Raw genomic sequence first — 17844 nt, 5'->3', positions numbered from 1 at the left:
ACCGTACCAGGCTGGGCCATCTACTGAGTGAAGGGGCCTTGGCAGTCAATGGGACATGGGCACATCTGAAGCAGCAGGGTCTTCTAGAACTTTCTTCCAGTGGTGCATCAATCCATCGGAGCTGGGCCTAGGCCCCTGCCACCTCCAGTCCCCCAAGAGAAGGGGGCGGGGAAGGCTGGCGGTGGGGCTAGGCAGATTCCCCCTCCCCCTGCTGGGGCTCAAGGACCACGCTATGGTAGGCCCGGATGCAGGAGAAGGCAGTGGGTGGGATGCGGCGCCGGTCAATAAGGTTGTTCTCCAGGTGAGTGGAGATGAGGTTGGAGTCCTGGGCCACACGTGTGTCACAGATGGAATTCAGGGGCACGTGTCTGTGGAGGAGGGGTTGCAGGCAGAGCCCAGACCCAAGAAAGGAGAGTCAGGCATCAGGCGAGAGGAAAGAAAGCGTGGCCCCACAGTGGATGGTGGGGACACCAAGGCACAGACACCAGGCCCAGGGTGGAGGGCCACCTGGCCACTCAGGGCTCCCAACTTCTCCCACCCTCCCCCAGCCCAGATTCTTCTACCAGCCACTGGGCACGGCCTCCAATCACAGAGATCAAGATGGGCCCATGGAGGCAGGGAAGGATGACCCCACAGTCCTGCCGCCGGCCTCTGGGGCCCCTGGGTGACAAGTCCACGGGCCAGAACATCTGGCCAGCCTGCCAGGCGGGGTCTCTGGGTCTCAGCGGAGCTGCCTACCCGCCGGACTGGAGGTGGGGACAGGCCAGGGTGGGGTGGGGTGAGGGAACAGCAAGATGCGGCCCTACCTGATCTTGTTGTGGCTCAGACGCAGCACCTGCAGTGCCCGGAGGCCCAGGAGACCCCTTGGGACAGCCTGCAGCTGGTTGTGGTCTAGGAGCAGCTCAGCCAGGGAGGCCTGCAGGCCCAGGAAGGACACGCCGTGGATGCCGTCCTCACGCAGGCTGTTGTGGGCCAGGTGCAGGGTCTCCAGGCCGGGCTTCATGTGCGCGAACACGTAGCCGGGGATGCGTTCGATGCGGTTGTGGTGCAGCGTCAGGTGGCGAAGGCCCCGGGGCAGGAAGGAGGGCACGTGCACCAGCTGGTTGTAGGACAGGTCAAGGGCCTCCAGCTTCCTGGGGTGCGGTAGGGGAGCTATAGTCGGGGGCCCCTGGTCCACACCCCAGAGGAGGGTGGGGACTTGCTTCAAGATGGCAGCCACCACCAAGTCTCCCAACGGCTGGGGAGGGTCAGGCCCTGTCTGGCTTGTGTGCCCTCTGTCCATGGAGGCTGGGAAAAGGTCTACAGGGTCCTCCCTTGCTCACTGCAGAGCTAGTGAGGCTGGCCCTCGGGGCGGAGATGGAAGACCTGCTCCCTTTCCTTTCCCTCCCTCCTAAGCCCGAGCGGAGGGCCGGTGGTCTGGGCCAAGAGCTATCTCCCTGGTGGTCCTCACGCTGCACTTTCTCGACCTCTTGACCCTACCCAGGATGAAGGCAAGCTGAAGACTGATGGGGAGGGAAACCAGGAGCACAGGGTAGTGATGCTTCTAGAACAGATCAGGGCAAGGCAAGTGGCTTCTCTCACTGATATCCCCCCTCCCCCAGCCCCTGTGGGTGGGGTCAGCTCTTTGGCCTTGGTGTGGATGCCATCGTCTGTCCAAAGAAGGTGGGTCTCTGGTGCCTCCCAAGCCTGCCGAGCCAGTAGCCCCCTCTCTGGCTACCAGCCGGAGAAAAACTGCCTGGCACCGGCCTAGGCTTGACTGGCCGCCAGCCCCCTGCCCAGGCCCCGTGGCGGGAGTGGAGCACGGCTGGGCGGCCCCTCCCTAGGCTGCTGTCTGCTTTCCTTTGCCCCCTTGGCAAGAGGGGGAGAGGAAAAAGGAATAATTAAACCCAAACGTCCTGGTAACTTTTTCCTGGAACACGAGGGCGCAGGGCGGGAGGCTCTGGTCCCTGGAATGGCGGTCCGGACTCTCAACCCCTCCCTCACCCCACCCCTGCCCTGCCTCAGTTGTCTTCAGACCCCAAGGATTGTCCCTCCCCAGCCCTTTGGCCAGTCCTGGGGTCACATCCTGACTCCTTAAGCAGTGCCTGTAAAGGCGCTATCTGCTCCCCATCCCCTCCTGCCGGTGACCTGACTCAGCCATCCAAATGAGATCATGGGGACTCATCCTGGACCCTTCTTCCTATAGTGGGGTGACTAGTGCCCCCCAAAGATATGGCTGCCCAGAACCCATGTATGTGACCTGATTTGGCAAAAAGGTCTTTGTAGATGTGAGTGAGTGAAGGATCTTGGGATGACATCATCCTGCTTTAGGATGAGCAGGAAATGCAATGGGAGGTTGTCTTATAAGACAGAAGAGGAGAGACACAGACACAGAGGGGAAGCCAGGTGAAAAATTCAGAGACTGCAGTGATGTGGCCACAAGCCAAGCAGCACCTGGAGACCCCAGAAACAGGAAGAGGCAGAAGAGATCCTACCCTGGAGGGAACACGGCCCTGCCACACCTTGATTTTGGATCTCTGACCTCCAGAACTATGAGAACAGAGTGCTGTGTTGTCTTAAGCTGCCCTCTTTGTGGTACTTAGTTATGGCTGCCCCAGGAAGGTCACAGGCCTTTTTCCTGGGGCTGCCATCTCTTCCATGCCCCTTCCTGCTCCCGTTGCTTCCTAGCTAAACCTAGCATGGGGACAGCTTGCAGCACCTAGACTGCCCTCCTTCTGGGCAAGGGCAGAGGAGGGATTTTGTGGCCTTGGGAGTTCTGTCAGGTGGGAGGGCCAGAGGGAAATCTTGGAGAAGTAGGTGGTGACTGAGGGCCCAGGCCACCCTGAACCCTGGTCAGGGACCCAGGTGACCCAGGTGACCCACCAGGCCCCGTGAAGTCTCTCTGCTTTCCCTCATAACTCTCTGCTTCCTTTGTGAGCATCCTCTATCTCTGTGCCCATGGGGCAGAGCTTGGCCAGTGCCAAGGGGACCACAGTACTCACGGAAGATCGATCCAAGCACGGGGTGCCAGTCGGTCCTCCTGGAGCCGGTTGTTGCTGAGAACCAGCACGCTGAGGCTGCGGCTGTGGTTCAGTGTGCCCTCTCTCACCTCCTCAATGACGTTTGTGCCCAAGTGCAGCTCCTAGGGCCAGGGTTCAGGGTAAACAGTCCAGCCACCACTCAGTGGTGGACTAGCCCAGCTCCTTGCCCCCTTCCACTAGGTCCCATTGTCTCTGCCCTTCTCAGGGCTGTGGCCAGCTCTGCAAAGATCCCAGTTGACACCTGCAAGCTGTACCATGACTCTTCAGAGTCCCACAAGACACAGGCTCAGAGAGCATTGCCAAGCACTGGGGCATGAGCCTTGTTCAGGGACACCTGGTGGGTCCACGATGGTCCTTGAGGCTCAATTTTGGGCTCCAGGAAGGTTTCATCAGGCGGAGGAAAGGCCCTTTGGTGCTGAGGCCTTGTGGGTTTAGCATCAAAATTGCCCCCACAGGCAGCTGGCCCAGCTGTTGTGGGCAGACACTCCAGTGTTTTGGCCACAGCTTTATCCTTGTGGCTCAGTTGGTAAAGAATCAACTTGCAGTGTGGGAGACCTGGGTTCAATCCCTGGGTTGGGAAGATCCCCTGGAGAAGAAAAAGGCTACCCACTCCAGTATTCTGGCCTGGAAAAGTCCATGGACTGTATAGTCCATGGGGTTGCAAAGAGTTGGACACGACTGAGTGACTCTCACTTCCAGGGATTCCCTGGTGGCTCAGACAGTAAAGCATCTTCCTGCAATGTAGGAGACCCAGGTTTGATCCCTGGGTTGGGAAGATCCCCTGGAGAAGGAAATGGCAACCCACTCCAGTACTCTTTACTTAGAAAATTCCATGGATGGAGGAGCCTGGTGGGCTATAGTCCCTGGGGTTGCAAAGAGTCGGACACAACTGAGTGACTTCACTTCCCTTTGCCTCTTGTGGCCTTGGGGCTCGTAGTTACCTGCAGGGAGGCCGGCAGGCCGGGTGGGATGGTCCGAAGCTGGTTCCGGTCCAGCCTCAGGTACAGCAGGCTGCGCAGGGGCTGGAAGGCCAGGGGGGAGATGTTTCCGTCATGTAGCCGGTTCCCTTCTACCTCCAGCGTCAGCAGCTGGCTGAGACCTGTGGCAGCAGGCCGAGGGGGCAGGTGAACTGACTGCCGAGCCCAGAAGGCTGGCTGGGAGCTGCCCACCTTAGCTCCAGAGACATCCCCCCGGCCCTGGAGGCCAGGGCCAACTTTCTGGGTTGGTCCTTCCTGTCTGTCCCCCAGGAGGCTGCCTTGGGTGGAGCCTCCTCTTGGCCCCTCCCCCTGGGGCCTATTCGCACCTTGAAAGCTGCTGTGCTCCAGGCCCTGAAGAAGGTTGTCATTGAGTTTGAGCTCCTGCAGGGAGGCGGGCAAGGCTGGCACCGTGGACAGCAAGTTCCCATCCAAGTTCAGCCGCTTCAGCCGTGTCAGATTCTAGGAGGTTGGAGGAGAAGACCAAGCTAGAGACTGGGGTGCCGCTGGCTGGGGCTGGGCCTTCCGGGTGTGGCCTTGGGCTCGTCCTTCCCACAGACACCCTGGTTGGGTTGCATCATGGCTTCCTGGTTCTGTCTTGGACCAGGCTTGTCTGGCGATTTCTAAAACTCTACTTAGGTTCTCCCAAGAGTGCTGGTCCCTTGGGGGACCTCAGGATCTGTGTTGGCCTCCATGCTCCCAGCTATGGACCATGTCACCCTATATCACTGATGCCCCTGGCACTCGTCCCCCCAGGAGACCAAGATGAGGGGCTGCTGTGTACCTTGAAGGCATGGGGGTGCAGGCCAAAGGCATCCAGCTTATTCTTGCTCAAGTCGAGCCACTCCAGGTTGGGTAGTCCCAGGAATGTGTGGGCTGGGATCTTGGCAATTTCATTCTCTGCGCACACACAAGACAGCCATTTTCCCAGCCCCTCTGTCTCCCTCCCCTCTGCCATTCCGTGCCTCCTCCACACAGGCCAGAGGCCACAGTGACAGACTCCTTGAAGGAGCTGGTTCTGATTGACACAGTCAGAGCCTCTCACGTCAGAGGGGTTGTGAGTCGTCCCCAGGAGTGGTGGGGCAGCAGCCATGGGGACCAAAGACCAACTGCGGCGGACACCCAGGTGTGTGTCCTTCTACCCCTGCCGTGGGAGTAGGTGTGGGAAAGCGGGACCACCCACCTGCCAAGTAAAGCGTGGTCAGGCCAGGGTCAGACAGGGCAGGGACATGTTTCATCTTGACGTTACCGCAGGCAATGGCCGCCTGGGCCAGGAGGCAGGAGGCTGGCAGGGAGGGCATGATCCACTGCACAGTGCCTGGGCCTATAGGCCCAGGGCTCTGCCCTTGCCTGCTTCCAGCTCTTTTCCGCCCACGACCTGTGGTCTCGGAGGTGTTGCTGCCCACTTCGCCTCGGCTATGATCCTTCTTCTCACACCAGCTTGCTGGCCTGGGTTGCTGGGGGGCCCCTGGAGGATGAGAGATGAGGCCTCAGCCTGCTCACATAGCAACAGGGGCCCGCTGAGGAGCAAGGACTTTCCTGGGGCTCCCCAGACCTGCTGGTGACTCAGCCAGCTGTACCAGAAAAACAGGCCACTGGGCCTCCTGCCCTCGGCACCAAGGGCAAAGGCCCAAATTGGGGCCCTGAGGCTAGGGGTAGAAGATCTGCCTTGGGAGGGTTGCCCTCCTGCCTTGCAGATTGGGGCACTCAGCTTGGGCAGTCTGACAGCGGGTGGGGGTCTCAGTGGGTGGGGGTGTCAATGTGATTGGGCTATGTGTCCAAAGCCAGTCCTCACCTTTGGGGGACCTCTGGGTCTTTGGGCCCCTTTTCTTGGCTTCCTGGCCTCCAACCTGCCTACCCTGGCCCTTCTTGGCAGCCACGGCACCCTCTTGGGCTTGGGGGGTTCTTGCCACCCCAGGCCTGGCTGTATCTGTGGCATGGGGGTGGACCTGCATGGTGCCTGCCCCATGGTTGCGGCTCTGTTTGTGCTCCCAGGCTGCTGGCTGTGTCGACTTCCTCTGGGTCAGCCCGGGTCTGGCGAGGAGCTTCCAGCGAGGGGCTGTGGGCTGGGTGGGGGCTCCGGGGGCCCCCTCCTTGGAGGTGGGCCACAGCAGTGGCCTGTCCAGCTGCCCATTGTCAGTCCTGTCCGGGCTCCTGTTCATGAGCATGGGTCGCACTTGACCTGCAGAAGGAGCCAGTGTAGGGTGGGGTGGCTGGGACCACTGTGTGCCTGGGAGGCAGCACCTCCTTCTCGAGGAGGGAGATCAGCCGTTGGCCTGCCTGCCTCTCTCCTGTATTTGCCCAGGCCTCACTTTCGCCTTTTTTTTCCTTTCCTCAGGAGCTCTCGGCCTTCTGTCACCAACCCAAAGCCACCAAGTGTCAGAGATTCCCTGATCTCCAACCCGCATTTTCACGGTGCCAGAGTGGGGGGCCCCGATTAGGAGAGAGCTTTTCAATGTGATAAGCAGGCTGCGTCACCCTGCCTGCTTCTCAGAACTCCCAGGGATCCTTCAGGGACAAGGCACCAGCAAGTCCTTGGCTCATGACTGTGGGCCCAGGATACCTTCAGTTGCCCTATTCAGAGAGGTGGGGCCTGCTCCTGTGTCTCCAGTTCCCTGTGGCTTCTTCCTGGGCAAGGAAGGGTAGGGATACCCTCTGGGAAGATGAAGGGTAGGTGCCACATGACACAGTTTGCTCCTGGAGGTGGAGGCTCCACTGCCTACTGGGAGAGGAGGTGTTGAGGGTGAGGAGAGCTTACAGGCCACTCTGAGGGGCTGTCAGCCATTGCAAAATGGGGATAATAGTCTCCCACCCCAGGCCTCCCCTCCACTGCATGGTACATGCTGAGTCACTCAGTCGTGTCCAACTCTGTGTGACCCCCTGCACCCTAGTCCGCCGGGCTCCTCTGTCCATGGAATTCTCCAGGCAAGAATACTGGAGTGGGTTGCCATGCCCTTCTCCAGGGGGATCTTCCCCACCCAGGGATTGAACCCAGGTCTCCTGCATTGCAGGTGAATTCTTTACTGCTGAGCCACCTGGGGAAGCCCCTCATGGCATGGTAGCCCCTCCTCAACCAGCACTGACCATGGTCCTGTCCTGCAAGTCCTGCTGTCTGCAGTGGGTAGGGAACTGGGTCCCCTCATGGGCCCCTCCCATCCCACCCCTGGGCCTGGGCGGGTCCTCCGCTTCCAGCCTCCCACGCTTCTCCTGGTCCCCTTGGTAGGCATTAGGGCAGCCAACTGTACTCTTCAACCAGCAAACCTGGGTCCATTCTTCCAGATCCAGCTGCAGCAGCCTCTCTTGGCAAGGGGGTGTCTTCTCTCCCCTGTCCCCACCATGGGCAATCAGCACAAGGGCCTCTCAGAGTCCACCATGCCCCCTTGCCTTCCAGGAATGGGTTCCCTGAGGCTCATGGGTCCCTTGTGGCCCTGAATGGAACACTCATGGGGGGTCATGAGGTGGGCAGCCTCAGGGTGAATCTGCTTGCTCTCCCTCTGCGCCAGCCCTGGAGGTGGGGGGGTCCCGGTAGTGGGGAAGAGTGCCATCCTGCCAGCCTCCCTGCTAGTGCCACTTACTCACCGTCTGGGGGCCCAGATGCGCTGGGTGGTGGCGGCTGCAGGGTGGGCAGCCCTGTGGGGGTTGGCCGAACCCCGGGCCCTCTCGGGCCAAGGACTTGCTTGGCCAAGGCCCCTCCAGGGCAGCACCCCACCCAGAGAGCCAGGATGGGGAGCAGCACCCTCTTCATGGCCGCCGGAGCTGGCAAAAGAGATGAAAGGCTGGGAAGGATGGAACACCAGTGGGGCAGTAGGCGACAGTCTGGCTCCCAGAGCTATAGTGCTTCGAGCCTCCCCTACCTGGCCCAGCCCTCCTCCAGGAAGGCTGCCCCCCAATAAACGCCTCCCCAGGCCTGGCCCCCCGCTTCCCACAAAGTCCACTGCTCTCATCTGAGGAGAAAGAGAGATTGATTTTTTTTTTTCTTGGACCTGAGCACTCTCTCTCCTTTTCTGAGAAGCCTGTGTTCATTCTCCACTGGCCCTGACCCAGTGGCCCCCGTGAATAGGGCTTCTGTCTCTGTACACAGGGGGACCTGTGAGGCCCACCACAGACGGGGCTGCCCACCTCGGGCTTCCAGGTCCTACCTCAGTGACTGGGAAAAGAGAGGGTCCGGGCCTTGAGAGCCAACAACACACCTCAGGGCCTCCAAGGTCCATGGGAGCCAGGGCAGGTTCCCAGGCCACCCAAACCATGGTGGCCCCAGCCACTCTGTCGCAGTTGCCGATACTGAAGCCTCCCAATTCCAGGGGAGACAGAACCTGTGGGCAGAGCTGGGATGGGGCCCCAGTGCTCCCCACCTCTGGGCAGCTCCCTTTCCTCCAGGCCTCCACCTCCTCCTCTGTAAAATGGAGAGCGGTATACATACACCCTGCAGGCTCCCCCCCATGCCCTCACCCCCACATGGGAGTGTGTGTGGACCAGGGCAGCCGGGTTCTTCTGTAACCCTTTGCCTGGGGTGACCTGGCAGCTGCCTGGGTGAGGCCATCTCACAGGTCCTCACAGACTTCTTGGCTAACAGTTTCCAGGTCTCACTGGGACTGCTGACATCAGGCAGATGGGTGTCTCTGGGTCGGGATGGGGTTTGAAAGCAGGAGCAAAGAAGGGGTGTCTTGATCACAGGCTCCCTGGCCCGCCCTCAGAGGGCCCCAGCTCTAGGCCCAGCTGTGGCAGTGGGCGGGGGCTGGCAAAGCGGCTGGGTCTCACCACATGGCTCTTTGGGGCCAGCCTTGAGGAAGCTTTTCCTACAGCTCTGTCCAGCATTGACTTATGTTTGGAAGCGATCTTAAAAAATGAGTTAATTGTGGGCAAGGCTTGGGTGGAGGGGAGAGGAGGAGGGGGTGAGGAACAGGGCCAGGAAGGCTTGTGGAGGAGTGTCCTGTAGCCATCTGGGGCTCAAGGTATCTGTCCAGGGCCAGGGAGGAATGTGTGAGACCTAGGATGGGGCAGGGGGCACAGATTTCCCCCTACAAGTGAGTCTTCCTTTGTGCCAGGGGAGCAGCCTGAGTCCCGAGTGCCAGATGTGGTGAGGACACAGCAGTCACTGCCTTCCCAGAGCCCTTGGGCCACCTAACAGTCCCACGTGAGCCACACAGGGTCCACTGTCCTATCTGAGGCTCTGGGTTAAGAACTGAATTTGGGACCATGAGACAGAGACAGTCTGGGGATTGTGATCAAGCGCCCTGGGAGCCAAGGATGAAGCCATCATCTGCTTGTGTGCTCATAGGTGACACAGGATATCCTGGGCTAACGTTTTGCTAAAGCTGGGGGAGGGGGAGAACGTAGGCACAGGAGGCCAGGGTTTGTCCAGGGATCCTGGACCACTGAGCCCAATCCCTCCCCACTCAGTACAGAAAAGGAACTGAGAGGGGGTAGGGTTGGCCCAAGTCTGATGCCGGAGACCAGGTCTCCTGCCTCCCGATCTGGGCATTGCTTGAGGACGTGGTAGGACCCAGATAGGCCCCTGGAGATGGATGGACTGGTGGGAGCCCCGGCTCTGACCCTCCCCCTGCCTGGGGATGGATTCTGGAATCCTGGCCCCCAACCTATTTCCCCTGTTCGCGCCGCTCCCCAGGCGCTGACTAAACATCCTGCCATCTGGTTCCCATTAGCTGGGCTGGAGGTGGGGGAAGCCTGTTCCCAGGTTTCTCTGGCACAGTGGCCTGGAGGAGGGAGGCCTAAGCTCCTACCCACCTAGGCAGGAAGGGGCGAGGCCTGGAGCACTCTCAGCCCCCCAGTCCCATGTAGTCCTGTCCTCGCTTCCCTTCTCCCACCGGGGGCTCCTTGGCCACCTGGCCATCTACTCTGTCCAGTATCGGGGCACCTGGCCATCGTGGGGACCTTGCAGCCACCCTCAAAGAGCACAGCCTGCACACAGAGCTTGCTCGTGGACTGGGCTGAGACAGGCAGGGCCCCAGGCCAACACTAACCCTGAGCCTGGTGTCTGGATTTTCCAGGAACCAGAGATGTAGCCTGAGGGTTGTTGGAAGGATTTTGGTCTCCCAGCTCTGCCTGGACGGCTCAGCCATGTGATGTCAGGAGGAAGCCTCCCTGCTCAGGGCCTCAGTCTCCCCATTTTGTTGTGGCGGATATGGTCTCTTTAGAAAGTTCTAGAATCTGAGAACTGGAAGGGACGTATAGAAACTGGATGAGATGATCACAATTGCTTCTGGCTGCACAATCTCAAGTTTCTGAGGGCTAGGAAGGGAGTCTTGCTTCTTCTCCTCTGGTTCTTCCCTTCCACGTGGCTCACTGTATACATGCAATTGCCCCCCAAGAACACACATATCCTCATGAGTCAGGACTCACTCAAATTGGCAGCCTAGAGGATGACAAAGCAATGCCCTTTCGTCCCCCAAGCCTCCTTAGAACTGTATAGCGGAAAGCTCCTGTCCTGTCAAGGGAGGATTGGAGAATAGATCTGTGCTCACAGAACATTCCTGAGCCCCTGCGGTGGGCCAGACACCATGCCTGGCATGGTGTGTGGTACAGTGGTGAACCACATGGCCAGCTTTCCTATGCTCACAGAGTGTGCTGTCTACTGAGGTACATGAGGACCCATCAGAAGGAAAGGGGCTGGCCACGGTGACTATAGGAAGAAACACTTTCAGCAGGGTGAGGACTGTGAGAAACTGACGTTTGGGCTGAGATGTGAGCAAAAAGGAGATATCCATGCAAAATGGGCTCCAGTAAGGACCCCCCCGAGGAGGATGGACAGCAGTGCGAAGGCCCTGAGGCAGGAAAGGCTTTGGCCCACTTTGAGAAGCAGCAAGGAGACCAGTGTGGTGGAGCAGGCTGAGTGAGGGGTGAGGCTGGGGAACAGTTGCAGGGCTAGCTTGATAGTGCATCAAAGTGTGGCCAGTGGACTTTGCCTTTGAAGCAGGGAACTGCTGTGGATTTCTGAGCAGAGGAGCTACATGCGATCTGACTTTAAAAAAAAAAATTATTGAAGTATAGTTGATTTACAATGTTGTGTTAATGTCTGCTGTACAGAAAAATGTACAGTTATACACACACACACACATATATATAGTTTTTCTTTTTCATATTCTTTTCCATTATGGTCTATCACAGGATATCGAATATAGTTCCCTGTGCTACATAGTACAGAGAAGGAAATGGCAACTCACTCCAGTATTCTTGCCTAGAGAATCCCAGGGACACAGGAGCCTGGTGGGCTGCCGTCTATGGGGTCGCACAGAGTTGGACATGACTGAGCGACTTAGTAGCAGCAGCAGCTATACAGTACCATCTTGTTGTTTATCCATCCTATATATAATAGTTTGCAGCTACTAATCCCAAACTCCCAATCCTTCCCTCTCCCTCCCTCTTCCCCCTTGGGCAACCACAAGTTTGTTCTCTATGTCTGTGAGTCTGTTTATGTTTCAGAGATAGGTTCATTTGTTTCGTATTTTAGATTCCGCATATAAGTGATATCATATAGTATTTGTCTTTCTCTTTCTGACTTAGTATGAAAATCTCTAGGGCCATGCATGTTTTCAAATCCATGTTGCTGCAAAGAATTTCATTCTTTTTAATGGCTGAGTTATATATATATATATATATATATATATATATATATATATATATATACACTGCATCTCCTTTATTCATTCATCTGTTGATGGACATTTAGGTTGTTTCCATGTCTTGGCTATTGTGAATAGTGCTGCTATGAATATAAGGGTATGTATATCTTTTTGAATTAGAGTTTTATCTGGGTATATGCCCAGGAGTGGGATTGCTGGATCATATGGCAACTCTGTTTTTAGTTTTTTTGAGGAGCTTCCATACTGTTTTTCATAGTGGTTGCACCAATTTTCCTTCCCACCAACAGCAGGGGTGGGGGGGGGGTCCCTTTTTGCCACACTCTCTCCAACATTTATTATTTGTAGATGTCTTAACAATGGCCATTCTGACTGGTGTGAGTTGGTACCTCATTGTAGTTTGGATTTGCATTTGTCTAATAAGTGTTTAATGGAGCATCTTTCCATGTGCCTATTGCCCATCTGTATGTCTTCTTTGCAGATTTCTCGATTTAAGGCTTCTGCCAAGTTTTTGATTGTGCTATTTATATTTTTGTTATTGAATTATATGAGCTTCTGTATATTTTGGAAAGTAAGCCATTGGGCACATCATTTGCAAATATTTTCTCCCATTTCATAGGTTGTGATCTGACTTATATTGTAAAAGGATCCTTTGGACTGCAGGGTGGAGCACAGACTTGTTGAGGGCACAAGGGCAGAAGGAGGGAGCCAGTGTGGAGGCAGCTGCACCCTCCACCGGAGAGGTCTTTGAGTCTGGCTCAGGGTGGAGGGGGCTAGCGGGAGAAGTCGGTGGAGCCAGAACAATGAAGGCTGAGTGAGCCTGGGGCAGAAACTTGGGAGGCCAGTTCCTGACCTGTCGAGTGTAAAGTGGGTGATCAGACAGCCAAGTGGTCAAATCTGTAAGGCAGTTCTGTGTATGCATCTTGGCAAGCTCAGGGCCAAGGTCTGGGCTACCAGTCCTGCCCTCCCACTGCCTGTCATTAGATGAGTTCATTGAGCCCCTACTATGTACTAGGCCTTCTGCCAGGACCCAGGGAAGAATAGTGGCTCTGCAGCTGAAGACAGACTCCTGGAGTGACACCCAGAGAAAGGAGACAGGCCTGCTCTTGTGCCTTCCACAATGTGTCCCAGTAACATCAAAGCTTGTCTGCGCATGTGCACGCGCATGCGTGTGTGGGCATCTATCATATATAAACTAAGGTACAGTGGCCTTTTTCCTCTTCAAACTTTGAGAAGAAAAAGACAAACTTTCCATGCCCTCTTCCTGTTGCCAGCCATTTCTTCCCTAGAGAAAACCCATCTTGTTTTAATGCCATGAAAACCCCAGAGGATCTGGTCCCAATTAAACAACTTTTCTTGCAGATGCTTTTGTGAGAACCGAATACATCAGGCGGTCCAGATTCCTGCATCGTGCTTCCTTCCTTGAGACCTGGTGTTCCTGAGTGAGCAAGCCATGGAGGGAGAGTGAGAGAGAGAGAGAAGAGAGGCACATAGACTGACAGACTAAAGGAAAGACAGAAGAGAGGGAAAGGGAACACAGAATCCGGATGATGGCTGGGGATGCAGTGATGGGTAGTAAGAAGCACTGGCGGTTAGGGGAGAGGACTGTGGGCATCCCTGGGGAAGGTGCCAGTGGAAGGTGGGCTGGAGGAGGGTGGAAAGCAGCAAGCGTGGCTTGGGGACAAAAAGGTCCCAGGTGGCCGATGTGGCTGAGTCGAGGGAGCAAGGTTAGGGGCAGGTGGGGGCCACTCTCCCAGCCTCCTTCCCTTCTGAAATTCCAGATGGTTCTTGCCAATAATGTGGGCCCTGCTTGACTTCCCGTGGAAGCTGCCCCTGCCCCTCCAGGTGGGCATTGAGGGGCCCCACACGTGGGGCAGAGGCTAGTGTGGGCCTGGAGGCGAGGGAGCGGGAACACGAGGTCGAGCCTCCCCCCCAGCCCCCACTTCCTCAGCCCTCCGGAGTGGGCACGTTCACGTTCCAGTCCTGGCGCCTGCGTCTCCAGCTCCAGACGCATGTGACTCAGCCCCGCCGGCCTTGCCAAGCTGTCTAGACCCAAGTGTCTCCCCGTGGAGGGGGCCGTCCCACCCGCCACTTCCTCTGACACCGCCCCGGGGTGGGGGTGGGGGGCGCTGTGGCGGCCCAGCGCACAAGCAAGTGTGCGTCCCCGCCTCGCCCGAGCCTCGTGCGCGCGCCCCTGCCCCATCAGCCTTTGGGATGCGCCAAGCGCGTGCGCGGAACCCCGAGAGACCCGCCCCCACCCCCGAGCGAGAGAGCGCGAGTGCGGGGTGCCCCAATGCCCGCGGAGGCCCGGCTCACCCCCTCGGAGCCCACCCCCCTCCCCGCGTGGCTCCCCCAGGCTCCCCTGGAGGAGGGCCTGGGAGCGCACTTGTGGGGACAGCCCCGCCCATACACCCTGGCTTCCTCCCGCACCCCCACAAGCGTCTCGGGCCTCCAAGCGGACCCGGACCCTCATGCCCTCACAGGCCTTGGGGATGGGGCCCTAAAGCAGGAGGTTCGTGGCCTTGCTTGGGTGTCCCAGGAACAGAGAGCCAAGGGCTCTCTCAAGCCCCTCTCAAGGGCTGGCTCTCCAGCTGCCCCCGCCTGTCCCCCCTCCCCGGTCCCTGTCCCAGCATAGGGATCAGAAGGGACAGAAAGAGGAGGCCAAGGTCCTAGGGAAACTGTTTCATCCTCTTGCGCCAGCAGACACACTCAATGTGGACACAGGCCGAGAATGAGAACGTTCCTGATGGTTTTCATCAGGCAGCTCCTAGGCTGACATTCTTAGCCAGCCAGGGCTAGGACCAGAGACCCCAAGACTTCCCCAAGCCTCCTCTCCAGGCAGGCCCATGTCTGTCAGGCCCATAGACACAGCTCTGGGGTCCTCCAGACTTATGCCACCCCAGGGTGTGGCCAGAGCCTCTGGGTGGGTGAGTGGCAGCCCCCCAAAGGAAAGCTAGTGTCATTCTTGTTCCCAGAACCCTTCTGGTCTGTTGCTCATGACAAAGTTTGGGGTCCCTGCAGCCTTGAGGCTCTTCCCAATCTCATTGGTAAGGGTCCCCCGTGTTCATGTCCTCTACCCTTCCTCCCATCCATGTGAAGATGGTTTGTTTTGGAGTGGGCTTCTGGCTGGCACAGATGGTGTGGGCTGGCTGCAAGCCCTGGGCACCTGGGTGGATAGGTGACCAACAGTCCAGCCTGCTGGCTCAGTCTGGAGCAGATGAGAGAGGTCCAGGAAGAGGGTGGGCAGGGAAGACAGAGGGGGGTAGACAGCCCTCTCACTTTGCCTTTCCTGAAGAACCTTGAACTCAGACCTTCCTCAGCCTGGCCTCATCACCCTGTGTCATTTCTCCCCCAGATCCAATGCCAGGCCCAGCCACTTACTTCTACAGAGCGCCTCAACCCATAACTAATGGAATTCTTCCCCTGAAATCTCTCTCTCTCTCTCTCTCACACACACACACACAGACATGTGCCCTTTTCTCAGGAGCCTGCATTTGGTGCTCACCAGAGGATGTGGTGAGGAGTCCTTTGATCTCATTTTCTTACTGGGGAATCTCAGGGGTATGGGGAGTGGGCACTGGAGGGATCCTCCATCCCTCCAAAGCTCCCCTTTCTTGGAACAAGGCCTTCAGTCTGTCTCAGAGGCAGCCGAAGCAAATCTGCCTTCTCTTCCTTGTCTGTGTGTGTTAGTCTGTGTCCAAGTCTTTGTGACAACTCTTTGTGACCCCATGGACTGTAGCCCGCCAGGCTTCTGTCCATGGAATTCTCCAGGCAAGGATACTGGAGTGGATTGCTGTTACCTACTCCAGAGGAGATTTCCCTGGTGGCTCAGTTGGTAAAGTGTCTGTCTACAATGTGGGAGACCCAGGTTCGATCCCTGGGTTGGGAAGATCCCCTGGAGAAGGCAATGGCAACCCACTCCAGTTCTCTTGCCTGGATAATCCCATGGATGGAGGAGCCTGGTAGGCTACAGTCCATGGGGTCGCAAAGAGTCAGAGATGACTGAGCGACTTCACTCATTCACTCTCCAGAGGAACTTCCCAACCCAGGGATTGAACCCTCAAAGGCAGATTCTTTACCATTTGAGCTACAGGGAAGTCTCTTCCTTACTGGAGAAGTAAACCTTGAACTTCCACTTTCTTTGATTGGCTGTTGGTGGGGGGGGGGACCTGGTTCAGATTCCCCCAGAACCCCCAGAACCCCCCCCAGGGGGGGGTCTGCTGCTAATGGCAGCTGCAACTTTGGGGCCAAGATGCTCTCGAGGCCCTTCGTCTCACCCAATGCCCTGTACAGCTCCTGCCAGCGCCCCACTGCTCCAGGGCAGGGAGGCCATGGGGCGAAGCCACCTGGTTGACTATACATTTCTGTGCCCAAGGCACAAGGCAAGGTGTGTCACGTGGCTGGCTGCCTCAGCCACCACCGCTCTCTGCCAGCCCATCCCTGACACAGTGAGGCCAGTACCTGTCAACTGGTCTCATTTTCCAGCCTCTTTTCCAAGCACTGACACATGGCCAAGTTTCCCCCATGATCAGGAGTTTGGTTCAGTTCTCAGGTCTGCGCGGGGCCCTGCGGTCTCTGCTGACATCCGTGCCCTCCACGCCCAGCCCCATCCCCTCTCAGCCGGACATTATCCTTCAGCTTTTGACCTGCCCAGGCCTCCTGCACAGAAGCCAGGAGCTCTGGGCAGGTATGCCCCCTAACAGAGTTGTCCACATCCTTCCCTGCCTCCCTGAGCTTGCATACCTCCAAGACAGAGAGCTCCCTCCCTCTTCCCAGGCAGCCAGGCTAGTGTTTTTGACAGTGCCCTCTGAGAGAAGTGCTTCCTTGTATTGAGTTTGAGTCCACATTTCCAGAGGCGTCTACCACTCTGCAGTCCTTTCTACCCCACCCAGAGAGGCCCAGTAGTCTCTGTTCCCATCCCAGTCTCCAGTCTTTCCGGTGGATGAGGGTTGGGAGGCACCATGATTTGGGGGTGGTGTGGGAGGGGAAGCTGAGACCTGCTGCTGCCATTTCTATGAGCTGAGGGCTGGCCAGTGGGCTCTCCATGCAGGGGACAGACCTGAGTGACCCTTTGAGATGGTCTTCTCCCATCAAGGCCCTGACAATCCCACCACATCCCATCCTGTGCCATAGACAGAGCTGCTGAGTCGGGGAAGGGCTGTTTACACTACTGGCTCCATAGAGCTGGGTGGAGAAGGGGAATTTTCTTCCAGAATACACAGGGGCCGGTTTCTTCCTGATCTTCAGGAGCAGAGGATATGGGGAGGGTGGGGAGGCCACCACACTGCCATAGTTTCTCCCGCCAAATTCCCTAGTCCTAGGAAAGATCCACAGAAAAACCCACAAGAATTTGAATGTCTGAGCTGGGGCTGTGATGGAAATGAAATTTTTTAAAAAGAAATAAAAACAAAAACAGAAAAAGAGGGTAAAAAAAGATTGGAAAAAAAAAAACCCCAAAAGCCCCCTACAGCCTTCAGCGGTGAGAAGAGCCCAAGTCAGCAGCCACATTGGAGGGGGAAGGGACCTTACAGTGCTTTTGCAAATCTCTGAGTCCCTGGGTCCCTAAGCTGGGGCATCCTTCAGCTCAAGTTTAGAGGCTCTGTTTTCTCAGAATAGCTTGGAATTCCAAACCATTCACTAGGGAATCAGGCCCTGCTCCACAAGGCCAGGCTGGGGTCCCTTCCTCTTAGCCCAGACTCCTGCCCATCCCTTCCTTCCAGAACATGGCTGAGTCCTCTCCTGTCACTCAGAGGACTGAAGTCACCTCCTGCCAGGTCCCTAGGTCTCCTGGCCTCTAGCCCTGCTCCCTGATGCCATCCTCCAGGAGATGGAAGGATGGGGCCCTGAGCAGGGACAGACTCTGGAGAGAATCAAGGAGGGCTGGCAGCAGCTCCTTGCTGCTGGTTTCCCACTCCCTGAGCATCAGCCACCCTCCATCTCCTTCCTACCTCATCTGATCAGCAGGTCCCTGGGATGCGGGCGTTCACTGAGCTGGGGGTTTTGGAGGTGTGGCAGAGGACAGGCTGACAAATGTCATTTCAGACTCATTGAGTTTGAGGGGCCTGAGAGGTCCAAAGACATTTGTAAGTGGCCAGGGCACGAAGGAGACACAGAACCTTCCAGAAGGTCAAAGACAGACTGGAGGAGGGGAAGGTGAAAGGAGCATAATAATAGTAAACATGTACATAGTGCTTTTCACATGCCAGGTATTTCCCTGGGTATTTTATAGAAATTATTACCTCATTCCACCCT

At 57.1% G+C, this 17844-nt stretch overlaps 1 protein-coding gene across 1 annotated transcript; it reads right to left on the bottom strand.

Moving 5' to 3' along the window:
* Positions 1-187: 187 nt before the first annotated feature.
* Positions 188-7739, bottom strand: LOC129640004 (extracellular matrix protein 2-like). The gene is made up of 12 exons (XM_055565280.1): positions 7574-7739; positions 7379-7499; positions 7079-7319; positions 6647-6713; positions 5790-6176; positions 5178-5462; positions 4779-4894; positions 4324-4456; positions 3962-4119; positions 2982-3121; positions 807-1133; positions 188-368 (listed from the first exon to the last, which is right to left on the bottom strand). The coding sequence occupies exons 1-12, from the start codon at positions 7737-7739 to the stop codon at positions 188-190; spliced, it is 2322 nt and encodes a 773-aa protein (XP_055421255.1).
* Between the last annotated feature and the right edge of the window lie 10105 nt (positions 7740-17844).

This window comes from Bubalus kerabau, chromosome X (assembly GCF_029407905.1).
Source record: "Bubalus kerabau isolate K-KA32 ecotype Philippines breed swamp buffalo chromosome X, PCC_UOA_SB_1v2, whole genome shotgun sequence".
Taxonomy (NCBI): domain Eukaryota; kingdom Metazoa; phylum Chordata; class Mammalia; order Artiodactyla; family Bovidae; genus Bubalus; species Bubalus kerabau.
The sequence above is the reverse complement of the archived record's forward strand: the minus strand, read 5'-3'. Positions and strand labels throughout refer to the sequence as shown.

Excerpts from the sequence above, each read along its gene's own strand:
- LOC129640004 (XM_055565280.1), bottom strand. The coding sequence starts at position 7,739 with ATGAAGAGGGTGCTGCTCCCCATCCTGGCTCTCTGGGTGGGGTGCTGC. Across the intron at positions 7,500-7,573 it reads CGCATCTGGGCCCCCAGACG|GGCTGGCGCAGAGGGAGAGC; the intron begins GTGAGTAAGTGG and ends CCCCACCTCCAG. Across the intron at positions 5,463-5,789 it reads GACCCAGAGGTCCCCCAAAG|GGGCCCCCCAGCAACCCAGG; the intron begins GTGAGGACTGGC and ends CTCATCCTCCAG.